At 43.3% G+C, this 16142-nt stretch overlaps 1 protein-coding gene and 1 long non-coding RNA gene across 8 annotated transcripts in view; one reads left to right on the top strand and one right to left on the bottom strand.

Annotated features, from left to right (window-relative positions):
* LOC107977072 overlaps positions 1-4478 on the bottom strand; it is a 43971-nt gene extending 39493 nt beyond the window's left edge. For all 3 annotated transcript variants that reach the window (XR_003480653.2, XR_004771805.1, XR_004771806.1), the window contains exon 1: positions 4332-4478. This is a non-coding gene — a long non-coding RNA (uncharacterized LOC107977072). The remainder of the gene's footprint in view (positions 1-4331) is intronic.
* A 23-nt stretch (positions 4479-4501) lies between these two features.
* Positions 4502-16136, top strand: Etv3 (ETS variant transcription factor 3). 5 transcript variants are annotated; one of them, XM_027393024.2, is made up of 5 exons: positions 4502-4595; positions 6199-6257; positions 6750-6987; positions 8136-8251; positions 14481-16136. In XM_027393024.2, exons 2-5 carry the CDS (start codon positions 6212-6214, stop codon positions 15620-15622), a joined length of 1542 nt encoding a protein of 513 aa, XP_027248825.1. In that variant the 5' UTR covers positions 4502-4595; positions 6199-6211; the 3' UTR covers positions 15623-16136. The 5 variants fall into 5 exon arrangements, with proteins under 5 accessions (XP_027248825.1, XP_027248829.1, XP_027248826.1 ...); XM_027393028.2 differs by lacking the exon at positions 14481-16136 and adding an exon at positions 8582-8983; XM_027393025.1 differs by having other exon boundaries at positions 4521-4595; positions 6202-6257.
* The last annotated feature ends 6 nt before the right edge of the window (positions 16137-16142 follow it).

Below are 16142 nucleotides of genomic sequence, written 5' to 3'. Positions count from 1 at the left end.
GTGGTGAGCAGGTCAAGGTTTGGATATTATAAGAGTGGGAAACAAATGCTAGGTCTTAGAGAATACAATCTAAATGGGTTCCAACCAGAAGCTAGCCCTCTGCTCCCATTAAATTCCATGGGCTTCCTGGAAGAAGCTAGCCTTAGAAATACACAGAGGGACAATCAAACGTTTGGGCAGGGGAATCTTTCTCCTGAGCTGCCAGGAATAAAACAAAGCCAAAGTAGCCTGAGTGGTCATTTCCTCCTGTAGATCCTGTTCTCCCATTCTGCTCTTCATGGTCTCTCACTACCCTCTCCACTGTGCTGACCTGAACGGGAACTAAGACACAAAAAGGGGAAATGAGAGGCAGGGGTATTTGTGGACTATGATGGATGTAGAATCCCGGAGAGTCCTTGAGTCCCCAAGTCATTGCAAATAAAAAGCCAAGCTCTCTGCTCCTTCTGGCTTAGCTGTAACTTGGAGCAAAGTTACTTCTGCTTTGGGCCCACTTAACCTTTTATCTGGGGATCCCCAATCATGTTACCGACATTAATTCCTCTATCCTTACAATGACCTTAGGTTGATGGGAAAAACAAACCAAACAGAAGACTTTACCAGCTACTCTAGTCCAATGTATTAAAATGCAAATAATATCTAGTCCAAGTTCATTTTATAATTTGTCTTCACTTTACTGAGGAGTAAACCAAGGTATTACAATTATAAACACACCAATTTCACATCAGCCTTTCTGCCTTTGATTTCATCAACAGCAATAATGTTTTAGTATTTCTTTTCTTCCTGGAGTGTATTTATTTGCTCAGGATCTCACATACTCTGGGATGGTTTCAAATTCAGCATGTAGAAGAAGATCTTGAACTCTTGATCTTCTACTTCTACTTTCCAAGTGCTGAGATTATAAATGTGAGCCAGCACACTGGCTTGTATGGTGCTGGGAATCCAACCTGGAGTTCTGTGTATACTAGGTCTACTAGGCAAGCACTCTACAACTGAGTGCATCCCAGTCCCCTACCCCAGGAAATCTTCACATGATCACTTCATGGGGAAACTGAAACAGAGAGTGACTGATGTGTAGCACTTGAAGCCAGGCCTCAGAAAATAGTGCTTAAGGAAGCAACCCAAGAGTCTAAATTCTGGGAACAAGTTTTAATTATTAAATTTTGAAACAGGTTTAAAACACTGAATCTACTCAAAATTTGTAAATTACATGGTAACTGCTATCAAGGTTGAGCTCTTGATTCCAGAAATAGTATGGCACCAGGGATGGTAGCAGAAGCAATCATGGTGCTGAATTTAGAAATGCTGTCCCTCGGCCTCACTAAGAACATCAACAGTGTCCCCTTCTACTAGGAGGAGGTGGAACTAAGGTAAGCTAATAATGTCTAGTCAGAGAACAGTTAGCAAACACAGAACAGGGACCGGAACCTGGGTCCTTGAAATCCAGTTTAGTGAGGATACATTTTGGAGGACAGAAGCTTCCTGCCTTCTAGAGGTGACCAGGAAGTGGGTGAAGCCACACTCACCACCACCTCCACCTATGACAACAGAGAAGAATGGGCATCGTTGGGCACTTCCAATGAAGGAAACGAGCCTCTGTGGGGGCCTGTAACCTAAGACAAACACTCTAAGAAGAATAGATATGTCCATTACACAAGTCAATGGAATATAAACAGTCACCTACTGCAAGAGTAGACAGGCAAGGATTTTATCATACACATATCCAGGTAGGTTTAGGGTGTGGAAACCTATAAGTGCATAAATGAAAGTGGAAACAATTAAGGAACAAGTGAGAAGTATGGAAGGGAGACCAATCCAGGAAGGTTGTTAGAAGAAAAATATATTTAAGGGAATTTCCTCTTTGCTTTGTTTCATTTGTTTTTGTTTTGTTTTTTTTAGACAAGGTCTCATGTAACCCAGACCATCCTCAAACTCCCTACGTGGATGCTGGCCTTACTCCTGCTCCTCCTTTACCTCCCCAGTGAGGGAATGACAAGCATGTGCCACTATACCTAACTCTTTTTTATTTTTTTTTTAATTTAGGAATCAGAGGGTAGCTGTATCTTGGTAGGAATGGGATTTTGAGAGTACATGGCTTAGAACTGAACCTTATCCTAAATGTGGGACAATTACAGACATGGGTGGGGAGGGGGAGGAAGGCAATGTCAAAGCTGCTTTGAGCAACTGGAAATTCAAGAGTGATTACAAGATAGCCTGACTACTAGGCTATATCTAAGTGTTTCCACGCCCGTACTTGTAGAAGGAACAAACTCTCCTCATTTCAAGAGCACAAGAATCTTCAACTTGTAAAAGCCTGTTTGCAACAGATGCTGAAGGAAGCCATGTAGTGGTGAATATGGCAGACAGGTAACTGGGCAGGAAATCCCTAGCAGTCCCAATCTTCCTCACCCAGACCCTCACACTGTCCAGTTTGCTTTATCAAAACTAAATTAACCTGTTGAACTTCAGGCAGATGATTAACTAGATAGTCAGAATGAGAACTCTGTTCAGATCTGCCATGATATAAACATTTCTCAAGATATCAATTCAGACTCAAGCCAAGTCCTGAGACCTGTTCATCTCAGTAAATTGTGTTAACTTATCCTCTGTGACTCCAATCAGTTAGAGAAATAGCCACAGAAAATCATTTGTCTAGAGAAGTGAGCAAAAATATCTACAGAAAGAGTTCCCATACTCTGGCTACTGGTTCTTCATTAGTGCTGGCTCTAACCATGTCATTTAAACCACGAGCTAAAGGTTGGCAACCTCAGAGTTTCTGAAAAGAACCACTCATTCTGATCACCCTGGTTTCTGAGTTAACAATGACAAATATTTGCATGAATGGTATGAAGATCTGAGGATTCTTATCAGTCTGAAGATCATTTTGTCACCATCTATCCATATACTGTATTTACACCGTATCCTTCTCTGTCCTAAGTCATCGACATTATGTTAACACGTCAAATGTAACAATGAAATACCTATAAAATCCCCTACACAAGAAGATATTGCTAAACATCTATAGTTGTCCACAAGAGTACTCCATAAATACCATGTTCAAACAGATGAGGAACTGACAGTGAGTACTTAACCAAGGTAGCAAAGCCAATAGTTGAAGGCAAGAGGACTGAAATATAATGTTCAGTCCTCAGTGGTTCCCAATTCTTCTAATGCTGCAACCCTTTAATACATCGTGGTGACCCCCAACCATTAAATTATTTTTATTGCTACTTTATAAGTGTAATTTTGCTACTGTTATGAATCATGATGTAAATATTTCTCAAGATACAAGTTTGCAAAGGGGTCACAGCCCACAGTTTTAGAACCACTTATTTAGCTAAACCCTAGCATTGTGTTCTGTTCAACCTAACATAAAAGACAGTTTCTAGACTGAACAGAAGATGGAGACCATTATAAAGCATTTCTACACTCAAAGTGCTCTTAACGGCATTTAAATCTTGTTCATTGTATTTACTTCATAGTATGACTTTCCAAATAGAAGGGGTGGGGAAGGCTTGACCTCACCAACACTATCATTCCTCCCTTTTTAAACTGGTAAGGCAACTTTAGACCATACTTAGTAGTGAACTTATCAGTGACTCAAGAACAACTAGTGGTCAGCCTCGTGTAGTGGCACACACCTTTAATCCCAGCAATTGATAGGGAGAGGCAAACAGATCTCTGTGAGTTTGAGGCCAGCCTGGGCTGCATAGTGTTCCAAGGCAACCAAAGGTTATGTAGTAAGTAGCCCCGTCTCCAAACAAACAAAAAGTCCGACGTGGTTGTATATTCCTATAATCCCAGCACAGCACAGGATAGTTACAAAATCATTGGCCAGTCTGGGGAGGTGCACATAGGCATGTCCAAACTAGAAGCCAACCCTTTTTAACAGCTATTGGTAATATTTCCATGTTCTATGTCGTTCACAGGAGGGAAAATCTGTATGCAGTTGCTATGCATTTGATGAAGGTCTCCCATCGCGCCTGTCATCTTTGCCTCCTCCACTTTTCACCACCTTTTACTCTCGTCCACTTAACCTTTACTGATCCCATCTCTGCCTCTGGAGCGAAACTAGGGCTGGGAACCATTTGGAATTACGGAAACTGAATTCAGATCCCTTATCACTAACTCTTGAACAAAGTTTGTTTCGGACAAATTTGTAATTGCCTAATCAGGAACAAAAGGCAAAGCGCGAGCGGGGGAGGGGAGGGGTGGTGTTTGAATGGCAAAGACGTGCACTTTACAATACTTGGACGAGGCCGATCAGAACTAAAATGGACACGCGAGGAAACGATCCTACCCCCCTGGGCTGGGCAGGGAGGAAAGGCCAATACCGCACGTGCTCCAGAAGCTCCTGGGCTCCAGTCAGTGCGGCAGCGACCCCCTTCCACGAGAGGCTCCCGGCCAGGACCTCCGAGCCACGGAGGGGCACCGATACCTTAAGGGCGGAAGCGGCGTCGGCTGGGGACACCGCCCCCTCCCACCCGCCTGGAGTGGAAGTGACGAAAGCAGCCGCGGAGTCACTTCCTGCTGGGTGGATGAGGAGGAGCCCGAGCTGCCGCGGAGGAGCCCGAGTAGAGACGGACGGCGCCGGAGAGGTGAGGCCGGCGTCGGCGGTCGCGGCCCTCGCGGGCAGGACTGAAGGGACACGGGTGCGGACGGCCGTAGGAGCCGCTGCGGACGGGCGGGAGCGGCGAGAGCCGGGCGGGTGACCGAGCGCCCTCGGGAGTCACGAACACCTGCAGACGCGCCTGCGGGCTCCGAGGGGCTTGATGGGCATGTCGGGGGCCGGAGGATCTAGAGGGCATCCGGCTCGGGCGTCGCCCCGCGCGAGCCCACAGCAGCCAGGCTGAAGGGTGTTCCAGAGCAGGGAAAAGGCCCTGCGATCCGGCAGCGTAGTCTAGGAGTTAGTCCAGGACAGCTTCCCGGAACCTTGGGGAGATCGGTGTTTTCTTCTCCCGCATCATCACGGAAACGGGAGAGGAAGCTTCTGCCCAGCCCCGGTGCCTTGTTACTGTGTATATCCTGTGTGTGCCAGTGTCTTGTCTGTTGCCTCTTTCCTTGAGCCATTTATCAGCTCCTTGGTCCCTAGTGTTCTTATGGACTGAAACTTACTGTTCTCCTTAATGTCTATGTCGGGAAAGAAAATGCAGAGCATCTAGAGGAATTCTAGGTTAGATGAAATTTCCAAGATTAGGAATTTGTCCCACCCCACCCTGGGGCCTCTGAAGCACCTGCGTTTGCTGCAGACCTGCTCTTGTCGGTGCTGAGGGCCTGTCGTCCACCCTTGCGGAGTGATAAGAGTAAGTCTGTTCTCTCTTCCTCCGTCATTCTCTGCCAGTTTCACCCGTCCCTCCTCTTTGCTGAAAGATTGACACAAAGCTGACTGTTGCTAGGAATAGGGAATTTATTGAGAAACTATAAATCTGCATGGAATGAATTCAGATCCTAGCAAGATGCCTTCCACCACTGGCCAGGCAATCCCAAGTACCTACCTTATCCTTTTTATTTCCCATATATTTTATTTAAATATATGCCATTACATTTTTCCCATGGAATTTTAGGAAAGTGCCGTTTCTTGTACAGAGTGGCTGTACACACGACATATTTACTGCTTTCTTTATCTCAGAATATTTTTTGAGGGTGAGTGCAGTTTGTGACTGGAAGATGATGTTTTCCATCTCACATAATTCAGTAAATACTCAGAATCAGAAGTTCCTTCTTGAGTAGGGGGGTTTGGATTTTTCTCAGTCTTTAAATTGGTATATCTGGGTGAACTCAGGTTTGTGTACCTTAGCATATGGGCTTGTTTAGTAATAGAAAACAAACTGCTTGGCTTATTTTTACTGCCTTTTTGGACTTGTTTCACTGTTCCCTTTCCTTTTTTGTGTTGGAGGGCTGGTCAGAAGGAAGAAAGGAAATATTAAGGACAGTGTTTACACATGTGGCTAAAGTCAGGTGAGAGATAATTATGGCTTTTGAAGCTGATGACCTGAGGACCATCATTTGATGATTTGAGGATTAGTAGTTTAGAGGTGACATGTTTGAAAGACAAAAGGCCTTGGGGGGGAGGGGAGTAAAGGCAAAAAAAGAAGGATGTTTGGGGAAAAGCTGTGCCAAAAAAAAAAAAAAAAAAAAAAAAAAAAAAAAAACTTAGATAATTCTTAGCATCTCAGAATAATTGTGGGATTGTTCTCTTAGCAGGAGGGCGAAAATGAAAGCAGGCTGTAGCATCGTGGAAAAGCCAGAAGGAGGTGGAGGTGAGCACAAGTTAATCATCTCTGATGGATCTGGAATGTCCCTTAGTGGTTCCTATCCCTTAGTGTTCCTGTTCCCACTTGGGCTTAGTTGACAAATGCTAGACCATGGCTGACAGCCTCATAACTCTGCAGATCTTGATAGAATGGTTGTAATATCTCTTTTTCTGTTAGAGAAATAACTCCACCCTGGGGATAAGGTGTTTTCTGTCATATGTTCCTAAAATACTAGTTTATCTTGCTTCTTTGTTATTTAGTAATCTATGAAAAGGCGATAGATTAGCAAGTCTTCAGTACCACTGCCCAACTTTTATTAGATTCACTGCCACAAGGACAGGTAATTTGTCTATCCTCTCCTCTTCATGGTTAGCTGACTGGAAGGGTGTGTTTTCAAAGTACTCTAGAGATTGTGAGCCATGGAATGTGGGGGTGGGGGCACTGACATGTTTGTACCTAACTCCTAATTACTTTGATCTTGCCCTTTTTACATTTAAGGGTATCAGTTTCCTGACTGGGCCTACAAAACAGAGTCATCGCCAGGCTCCAGGCAGATCCAGCTGTGGCATTTCATCCTGGAACTGCTGCAGAAGGACGAGTTCCGCCATGTCATCGCCTGGCAGCAGGGAGAGTATGGGGAGTTTGTCATCAAGGATCCAGACGAAGTGGCTCGCCTCTGGGGCCGCAGGAAGTGCAAACCACAGATGAACTATGACAAGCTGAGCCGGGCCCTCAGGTGAGGGGAAGGATCCCCCAAATGTGTGGTATTAACAAAGTTGGAAAGTATGCAGTTTTGTGGATGCTACCTAAAAAGATATCAGGTGATGAAACACTGCACTTCTTAAAAAGTGTGAGTTGAAGAGGTGTTGAGTCTCAGTGGCACAAGAGGTGAGAAGGTGTAGGAGGAGATTCCAGTGTGGCTGGCACTGGCTCCTGACAGCTGATTCTGCTTTGTAGTGGGTAAGAGCATGTGGTGAAACATGGACTGGGACTCACTTATAATCCAAAGGATTAGTGTAGACTTCCCTATTGGGAAATTCCTATCATTTCTCTTCTTCCGGCTCTCCTAGAAGTGGGAAAGGTATAATGAGTACAGAAGGAAGGCTTGCTGAGTGCCTCTGAGCCCGGGTGCTCACACCATACCTGCAGTCTCCATTCAGTCCATAGCTTGCTAGGACTCATCCAACTCTCATTCCCTCTTCTCTGTCAGTTTTTAAGTTTTCTAATTCTTTAGTCCTCGGGGCCAGCAGGTAGTTTATGACATATGCTACTTAATAGAAGCTAGGACAAAGCTTCCAGAAAGACGGAAGTTCTCTGTCTTTCTTCATTCTCGGTAGCCTGAGTGTAAAGTCTGTGCAGTGTGGCTGGGGCCTCCCACATCCTATTTATGCCCTGTTGAAGGTGAAGCTGGCCACGGTGGCTGCTGTTTCCCGGTTGTGCCATTGTCTCACTCCTACCATACAACAGGTTTCCATTCCTCGGTTTAGTCCTTCCACTTTGTCTCCTGAACCCCATGAGCTCTCTCAGAAGACTGGTCTGATCCAACCTGGGCAAGAGGAAAGAAACTAGACAGTTATTTGAGTGGAGCAGGAAGGAAGTGGACCATAGATTGAAAATAGAGAGAAATGAGAAAGTGAGTGGTTAGAACTGAGAAAGGTGTTTGGGATCATAAAACAAGAATGTCTGTGTCAAACTCCAGTCAAAGACTACAGCTGAGTTTAAACTGGATGAGAAAAGTGAATTCTTAGGTCACCAAGCCCTAACTCCAGGGCCAGACTACAGAGAAATAGTGAAGGCTTTTATAAGCAATGCTTAGAGCCAGAATTGATCTTAGTAATTACCTAAGTATAGCAAGTGCTATACCATGTGTTCTTCTTTTTGTAGATACTATTACAACAAGAGGATACTTCACAAAACAAAAGGGAAAAGGTTTACTTACAAGTTTAACTTCAACAAGCTGGTGATGCCCAACTACCCTTTCATCAACATTCGCTCAAGTGGTAAGATACCTATGATGGAGAGTGGATTTTGAATTTTAAAAGAATTTTGAAAAACCCATATCTGAGACATGACCTGTGTAAGGAGATTTTAGAAACATTGATGTAACATGATCCTTTAGATTACCTCAAGCCCTCCTTATTCATCTAAAAGGGGTTATGGGCTGTGCATTACTCGACAGGCTTGTTTAGTTTATTTGGATACTTTTATATGCATTATTTTCAGCCTCCTGGATATTACTGAAGTCCTTTTGAGGAATTAGTCCATAGGTTTATGTTGAATTTTAAATTCAAGATTCCGTTTTAACACCTTGCCCAATGGCTGTTTTATAGCTGTGAACCTGTTTCTACAAACATTTCCGATTTTCTATGAAACTACAAGTTCTCCCTTATCAAGTGAATGTCATCAAAACCACAGCACCCTTGATCGTGTTTGCAGTGAAAGGCCAAGTCTCTGATCTGCACCAGCACTCAGCACTGTTCCTCAGTGCAAGATTTTGGATTTAACTTAGCCTCCTCTCTTTTTAAGTGCAAGCAGGCTTCCCCTCTGTGCTGTCTGAGGACATTCATCAGAGTGCACAGCACAATCTTTTGATCTGCTCCTTGATGAAGATACATCCACTTACAAATGTGTTGGATGTAGTGTTTGAGTTAGGTTAGAGTTTTCTTTTTGCCTCTGGGTTTTTGTTTGTTTCGGGGGTGTTAAAAGACAATAAATTATCCCCCTGCTCAAGAGTCAGTTTTTGTTTTTTTTTTTTTTATATTTGAGACAGGTGTCACTGTGTTATCAGGTTGGTCTTGAACTTTACTCTGTTGTCAACCTTGCCTAGGGCAGTCTTTCTGCATCATCATCCAAGTGCTAGGATTGCAGGTGATGAGTACCATTTTTGGCCAGTTTTATCATTGTTCTTTGTATGTAAAGAAAGGAGATCATGATTTTGAATAAAAGTACTCAGAGGAGGTTGGCAGAAACTTGGAAAATTAGAGGAGGGTGTGGCTAGGAGAATATAATACTAAGATGATCTGTAGATATGTAATTACTACACACAACAAGTTAGGGCAGTTTTAGCTTGACTGCTATCATTGCAGTTCCACCTCTCCAGTAACCGCTCCCTCCTGTCCCTGGGGCATGCATTTGGGGGTGGGGGTTGGAATGCACCTTTAATTACAACCTGTTTTCTTTCCCTGTGCCTAAGGGAGCTGCATTAGGAAATCAAAGCTGTTCTAGCCCCTGGAATCTTGTTTCCTGTTTCTCGCTCTTGCTTCTTCCCTATGTGCCTGTAGAACGTAGGACTCCAGATGGACATGCCATCAGTTTTGAAGAATTGTGCTGGGCTTCATACCCTTGCACTCCATCTCCAAAAATGTTGGTCTTGTTTTTGATCCATTTTCATCAATTGAAAGTCCAGAGGTTTAGCCACTTAGACAACTTGAATAGAATGTCCATCAACCCCTGGGAGTTGGCTCTGTAGAAGCAAAGTTCTGCACACCTACCAAATGTTAGTGGTCTGGCACACCTGTTATACCAAAAGCTGTAAAATGGGCAGTGATCTTTAGTAGTTCAAGTTGGTAATCAAAAGTCCTGAGGTAGACATAGCTCAGAAGAACACTTGCTTTGCATGTATAAGGCCCCGAGTTCAACTCTTAGTACAAAATTATAATAATAATCTTCATTATCCCAAGAGAAGCAAAACAGTGGGCTGTCCTTTTAGCTTGTTGACTCCTTGGTATAGATAACCCCAAAGAACCAGAGCCATTTGTTTACAGAGAACTTTTACCCACATAGACCAAGTGTTTAAGATTAACATAATGTTGACAAAGGAAAATAACACTATTGAACACCCACTTAGTGAAGGTGCTTCTGTTTGGTTTAGTGAATTATCTTTGCTTTTAACTTCTAACCTAGAAAAAATATGTCTTGATACTCCTATTTTACAAATGACAAAATTAAATATGAACACAGCAGAGCCAAATACAGAAGTAGGTACAGTTCTTCAATCAACTATTAAAATCATGCTCTTGTTTTATGTATCATGCAATTTTCCTCTTGGTTAGGATTCATCCATGTGTTAACAGATGTGTTAATCCCTAAAGAAAAACAAAGGATTATGGGAAAATTCTTTTCCTCAAGGAACTTAAAGAGTGTAGCTGAGAGATAAGATTCCAGGTTTGTCACTAGGCAGAGCCAGGGGAACCCCACAAAAGATGGGGAGGAGGGATTGTAGGGGCCAGACAGGTTGAGGACACCATGAGAACATGGCCCACAGGGCTCATAGGGACTCACAGAAACTGAAGCAACAAACACGGACCCTGTATGGGTCTGAACTAGGTCCTCTGCATATACCTATGGTTTTGTAGTTTGGTGTTCTTGTGAGACCCAACAATGAGAGTGGGGACTGTCTCTGACTCTATTGGATTCACTTGGTACCCTTTGCCTCCTACTGGCTTGCCATGTCCAGCCATGATAATGAGGGTTTGTGCCCAGTCTTAACTGTATGTTAGGCCATGTTCAGTAGATATCCGTGGGAGGCCTGCTCTCTTTTTGGGGGAAATAGACAAGGAGTTGATATGGGGGCTGGGGGAGGGGAGTGGAGAGAGGGAAAACAGGTTGGGATATAATATATGAGAGAAAAATAAAAGTTTTTAAAAAAAAGATTGTAGGTTTTACAGTGGAATATAGTAAGTGCTCTAGAATGTAGCAGGTGACATTGGCTACATGCTAAGTTTCTGTCTCAAAAAGTGCATCTGTATGCAGTTCCTTTATGTTTATATATATTATATATATATACATATTACATATGTGTGTAGCATATATAATATAAGCCCCACCCTGAAAGCCAGAGATTCTCTCTGTAGGCAGGTCAATGTATGCAACTATTCTGGTGGTTCTGTTTTGAAGTAGAAATATATTATGGCCAAACACAAAAAAAAAAATATGTGTGACTATTGCTTTTTCCCTCCATGTTTGTTCTAATCACTGTTAATAGTTTAAGGTGGAGTTTGGCTTGGTAGAGCAAGCCTGTAATCCTAGCTCTTGGAAAGAGGAAGGTCAAAGGATCTGGAATTCAAGGTCACCCTGGGCTATATGTTGACTTCCAGGATAACCTGGGCTATTCTGTGACCATGTCTCAAAACCCCAAAAGACACTTTAGGGTAGAATATTCAGAGTAGTGTTGAAATACTTCTAGAAACCAAACATAGTGATGCACACCTATAATCCCAGCATTATAAATGGCTGAGGCAGATTGACATTGGCTATATGCTAAGTTTCTGTCTCAGAATTACATCTCTATGCAGTATCTTTATATTTACATGTGTAATATATGTATACATGGCTTACATGTATAATATGGCCTACATGTAAACTTTTTTAATTGAAAAATTTAAGCCAGGCAGGGCTGGAGAGATGGCTTAGCAGTTAAGAGCACTACTCTTCCAGAGGACCTGGATTCAATTCCCAGCACCCACATGGCAGCTCATAAATGTAATTCTAGTTCCAGGGGACCTGACACCCATGGCAAAACACCAGTGCACATAAAATAAAAAAAAAAAAAAGAAAAGAAAAAATTAAGCCAGGTATAGTGGCTCATGCTGGTAATCCAAGCACTTTATGCTTTATACTTTTTTTTTTTTTTATAAGTGTGTGTATGTGTGCGTGTGCGAGTGAGCTCCTAAGAAACATTAGAAAGATAGAGAATTACTGGTTAAAAATGGTTGACTCTCAGCCAGGATGTGGTGGTGCACGCCCTTAATCCCAGCGCTCGGAAGGCAGAGGCAGGAGGATCTTTGAGTTCGAAGCCAGCCTAGTCTACAAAGCTACACAGAGAAACCCAGTCTTAAAAAACCAAAAAAAAAAAAAAAAAAAAAGTTAACTCTCGGTAGGTGGAGACAGGGCAGGCTAAACCTGTCTCTCAAATTTGCCTCCCTGCCACCACCCTGGTTTTTAATATGTCTTAGGAAAACTTGAAACCTAACAGAATTGAATTCAGAAGAGAGCACTCACATACCTTCCCCAGTTCACTGTAGTTAACATCATTGCCATGTATACTTTATCTCTATTTACAGATACTTCTTGCATCTAGAGATTAACATGCAGGTGGCCATGGCTTTCCTTCCAGAAATAAGGATGTTCTTTTCTATAATTGCAATGACATTACCACACCCAAGAAATTCAGTGTTAACCCTAATAATATAATATGGACCAATGTAAACAGTATCTAAGTTTTTTACATTTAAATTTTTAATTTTGATTTTTTTTTTTTTTAACCATTAAAATTAAGAAGGGCATAGTGGCTCATGCTGATAAACCAAGCCCTTGGAAGGCAGGGGCAGGTGGATCTCTGTTAGTTTGAAGCCAGCCTGGGTTTCTTAGTAGCAAGTTCTAGGCCATCCAGGACTGTATAGTGAGATGAACAAACACAATTTATTCTAACAACATGTGACTTGCTCTGCACGGGTACTATTCCAAAAGCCTCACAAATGTTAGTTATTTCTCTAACATTAGGATTGGTCTTACTACTTCCTACCTATGAAAACTGGGCCAGAAAGGAATATTTTTAGAAACACATAGGTAGGATTAGGGTTTGAACCTAGGCAAAGAACTTATTATTTGCATTGTTTTCAAAGGGAGCAAGAGCTCCAGCATGTTTACACCAGTTACAAGGTGGAAGGTATGAGAACTGAGGTTCGTTCAGGTTTTCTGACAGTTACATGTGGCTGCTGGGAGGTGCTCTTCTTTCAAGTAATCATATTGACAGTTTTTTAGCAGCAGGGTTTTTTGTTTGCTTTCTTGGTTTTCAAACTGAACCCTTGATTTGACACCTCAACTTATAACACATAAAGGTGGGGGAATCAGCAGTCTCCTTCCATACATTGCCCTAGTCTTACCTTCCTTTGTCCCATGTAAATGCATGTGGAAATAACTCTTTACAGGTATACAGTGTGCCTTAGTATGTGTATAAAGAGCAAAATAGACCCTATTAAAAATAGAAACAAAACTGATTTGACTTAGCAAGCATTTCAGACTTGCATAGGAAATGGGGCTTTCTTTTCCTCTTCATGTTTTCCTCATATTGTACATTTATAATATCACACATTTCTATTCTGTTACAGCTTATATTCTGCATTTCAGATTACAAACAAATGGTTTTTCACTTTTGACTAATAACTTTTTGTTTTGCCTATTTGTATGTATGTTCACCATGTGTGTCCAGTACCTGTGGAGATCAGAAGAGGGGTTTGGATCTCCAGGAATTGGAATTACAGATGGTTATGAGCTGCCCTGTGGGTGCTGGGAACCAAACTCAGGTCTTCTGCAAGAGCAGCAGGTGCTCTAACCACTGAGCAATTTTTACAGCCCTTAGATAAGACTCTTAATAAGTCAAGAGTGAAAAATTTAAAAATAATAGACTCTTAGTTGCTGTAATAGGAAATAGTAGGTCTAGCCTCCTCCTCACTACTTGAGGACAACAGAAATAGGTATCATTATGTAGAATCCGTTGGACTATAGATATAGAAAGACTGAAAGAATCTCTGAAATAATGGTTGTCTATCAAAAATGATAAAGATAAACCATAGAACTTAATAAAAATTGCCTTTCCATGTCAATCTATTTCACTAAAGTAGAAACTTGTCCCTGTCCATTTATGTGAGGTGGAGTCTGGGCTTTCAGTGTAACCACATGCATGTGTTTGTTTGGCTGTGTTGTTGCTGGGTTTGCTTGCTTTATAAATACAGCCAGAATTAGTATGGTGAGAAAAACCTTACTTATAAAGCTGAAAATTGAAAGGGGTATTTGCACACAGTGGAGTTGCAAGGAAGAGGTTCGTGTACTTATTCATTCATCCAACTAATGTCTAGTGGGTAACTACTAACTCTTAAGCCCTGAGATGTTGGGATATAGTTTTCATTGAAATACTGAATGGCATTGCAGGTAGAAAGGAGGACCCACCTGAACAGTAAGGTATGTGGCCAGAGGAACATGGAAGCTGGGCTGAATGGAGAAAACTCAGCAATACAGGCTGCCTTTAAAGGCTCAGCCTCCTTAGTGCTGTGATTGCAAGCCTGTGCCACCATACCCAGCCTAAGCAATAGTTTTGAAAAAGACTCAGACTAGGTAGAAGGTTTGTTTCCTGTTGTCACTTAACATTGTGTACATAGCTAGTTTAAGTAAAAGTGATGATAGTGAGTGAACAGGTGGCCAACACAGACCTTTTCTTTTCTTCCGTCATAGGTGTGGTTCCTCAGAGTGCACCACCAGTGCCGACAGCCTCGTCCCGGTTCCATTTCCCACCTCTAGACACACATTCTCCTACTGGTGATGTGCAGCCAGGGCGGTTCTCAGCTAGCACCCTGAGTGCTTCTGGCCCTGAGTCAGGTGGCACCACTGATAGAAAGGTGGAACCTTCGGACCTGGAAGATGGCTCGGCCTCTGACTGGCACCGAGGCTTGGATTTCATGCCTTCTCGAAATGTTCTTAGTGGAGGAGGGATTGGCCACCAGAAACGCAAGCCTGAAGTCATGCTTCCTCTCTTCACTCGGCCAGCAATGTACCCTGACCCCCACAGTCCCTTCGCTATCTCTCCAGTCCCTGGCCGTGGAGGTGTCCTAAATGTCCCCATTTCACCAGCCTTGTCCCTGACCCCCACCATGTTCTCCTACAGTCCCTCACCTGGCCTGAGCCCCTTCACCAGCAGCAGTTGCTTCTCTTTCAATCCAGAAGAAATGAAACACTACCTTCATTCTCAAGCCTGTTCTGTGTTCAACTACCATCTGAGTCCTCGGACTTTTCCTCGCTACCCAGGGCTCATGGTCCCACCGCTGCAGTGCCAAATGCATCCTGAGGAGTCTTCCCAGTTCTCTATCAAGCTGCAGCCCCCACCAGCTGGACGGAAGAACCGAGAGAGGGCAGAGAACAGTGAGGAATCCACGCACGGGTCTGCACCAACCAGTACATCCGTTCCCCCTCGAATTAAGGTAGAGCCCATCTCTGAGAAGGATTCCGAGAGCCTCAGGCATTCGACCCAAGAAAAGGAAGAACACTCCCAAGAAGTGGGCACTGTGCTGACCAGGACCATAGAAGAGGGGAAAAGCACAGTGTTTGCCCACCCCTCACCCACCTGGCCCTCTGTATCCATTAGCACCCCCAGTGATGAACCCCTAGAGGGGACTGAAGACAGTGAGGACAAGTCTGGCAAGGAGCCCAGTGTACCTGAGAAGAAAGAAGATGCCCTGATGCCCCCCAAGCTTCGATTGAAGAGGCGGTGGAATGATGACCCTGAAGCCCGGGAGCTAAGTAAGACCGGCAAGTTCCTCTGGAATGGGGCAGGACCCCAAGGCCTGGCTACAGCGGCCACTGCTGCTGCTGATGCTTAAAACCACAGTGGAAGGGAAGCTGTTCATATTACAATCAGATACACGTATTTATGTAGCAAGATTCTGGGGTGGGAGGCGGGGTTAAGCTGGTTTGTTAATTCTGGGCATGGACTTGTACTTTTCTGTTGGGGATGGGACGAGTATCTTGTGTTGTAAATTAAGTGGGTATGAACACTTTTTTTCTTGGTGAGTAGGATGTAGGGAGGGTATTGAACTGTGGGGAAAGGAGCCTGTTTTCCTGTTTAAAGACTCGCGCTACCTGACATGCTCCATAAGGGCCCACTGTGTAGTTCCATTACAGTTCAGGATCCATAGTGCTTTCTATTGTATTTATGCATATAGAAAGCCGATACTGGGGTGTTTTGCTTTGAAAGAGAGATGAAAAGGGAAGGAGGTTAGGTGGTAAGCAACAATACTAAGCATGTTAACCAGAAATATTTATTTCAGGAGAGAAAAAAGATAATTGTAGTCTTACTGGAGTATGGAACATTTTTCTACTCTCCCCTTCCCCCTTGCTGGA

This window comes from Cricetulus griseus (assembly GCF_003668045.3).
Source record: "Cricetulus griseus strain 17A/GY chromosome 1 unlocalized genomic scaffold, alternate assembly CriGri-PICRH-1.0 chr1_0, whole genome shotgun sequence".
NCBI classification, from domain to species: domain Eukaryota; kingdom Metazoa; phylum Chordata; class Mammalia; order Rodentia; family Cricetidae; genus Cricetulus; species Cricetulus griseus.
Note: the sequence above shows the minus strand (reverse complement) of the source record. Positions and strands in the feature narration are given on the sequence as shown.

Excerpts from the sequence above, each read along its gene's own strand:
- Etv3 (XM_027393024.2), top strand. The coding sequence starts at position 6,212 with ATGAAAGCAGGCTGTAGCATCGTGGAAAAGCCAGAAGGAGGTGGAG. Across the intron at positions 6,988-8,135 it reads AAGCTGAGCCGGGCCCTCAG|ATACTATTACAACAAGAGGA; the intron begins GTGAGGGGAAGG and ends TTCTTTTTGTAG. Across the intron at positions 8,252-14,480 it reads CATCAACATTCGCTCAAGTG|GTGTGGTTCCTCAGAGTGCA; the intron begins GTAAGATACCTA and ends CTTCCGTCATAG.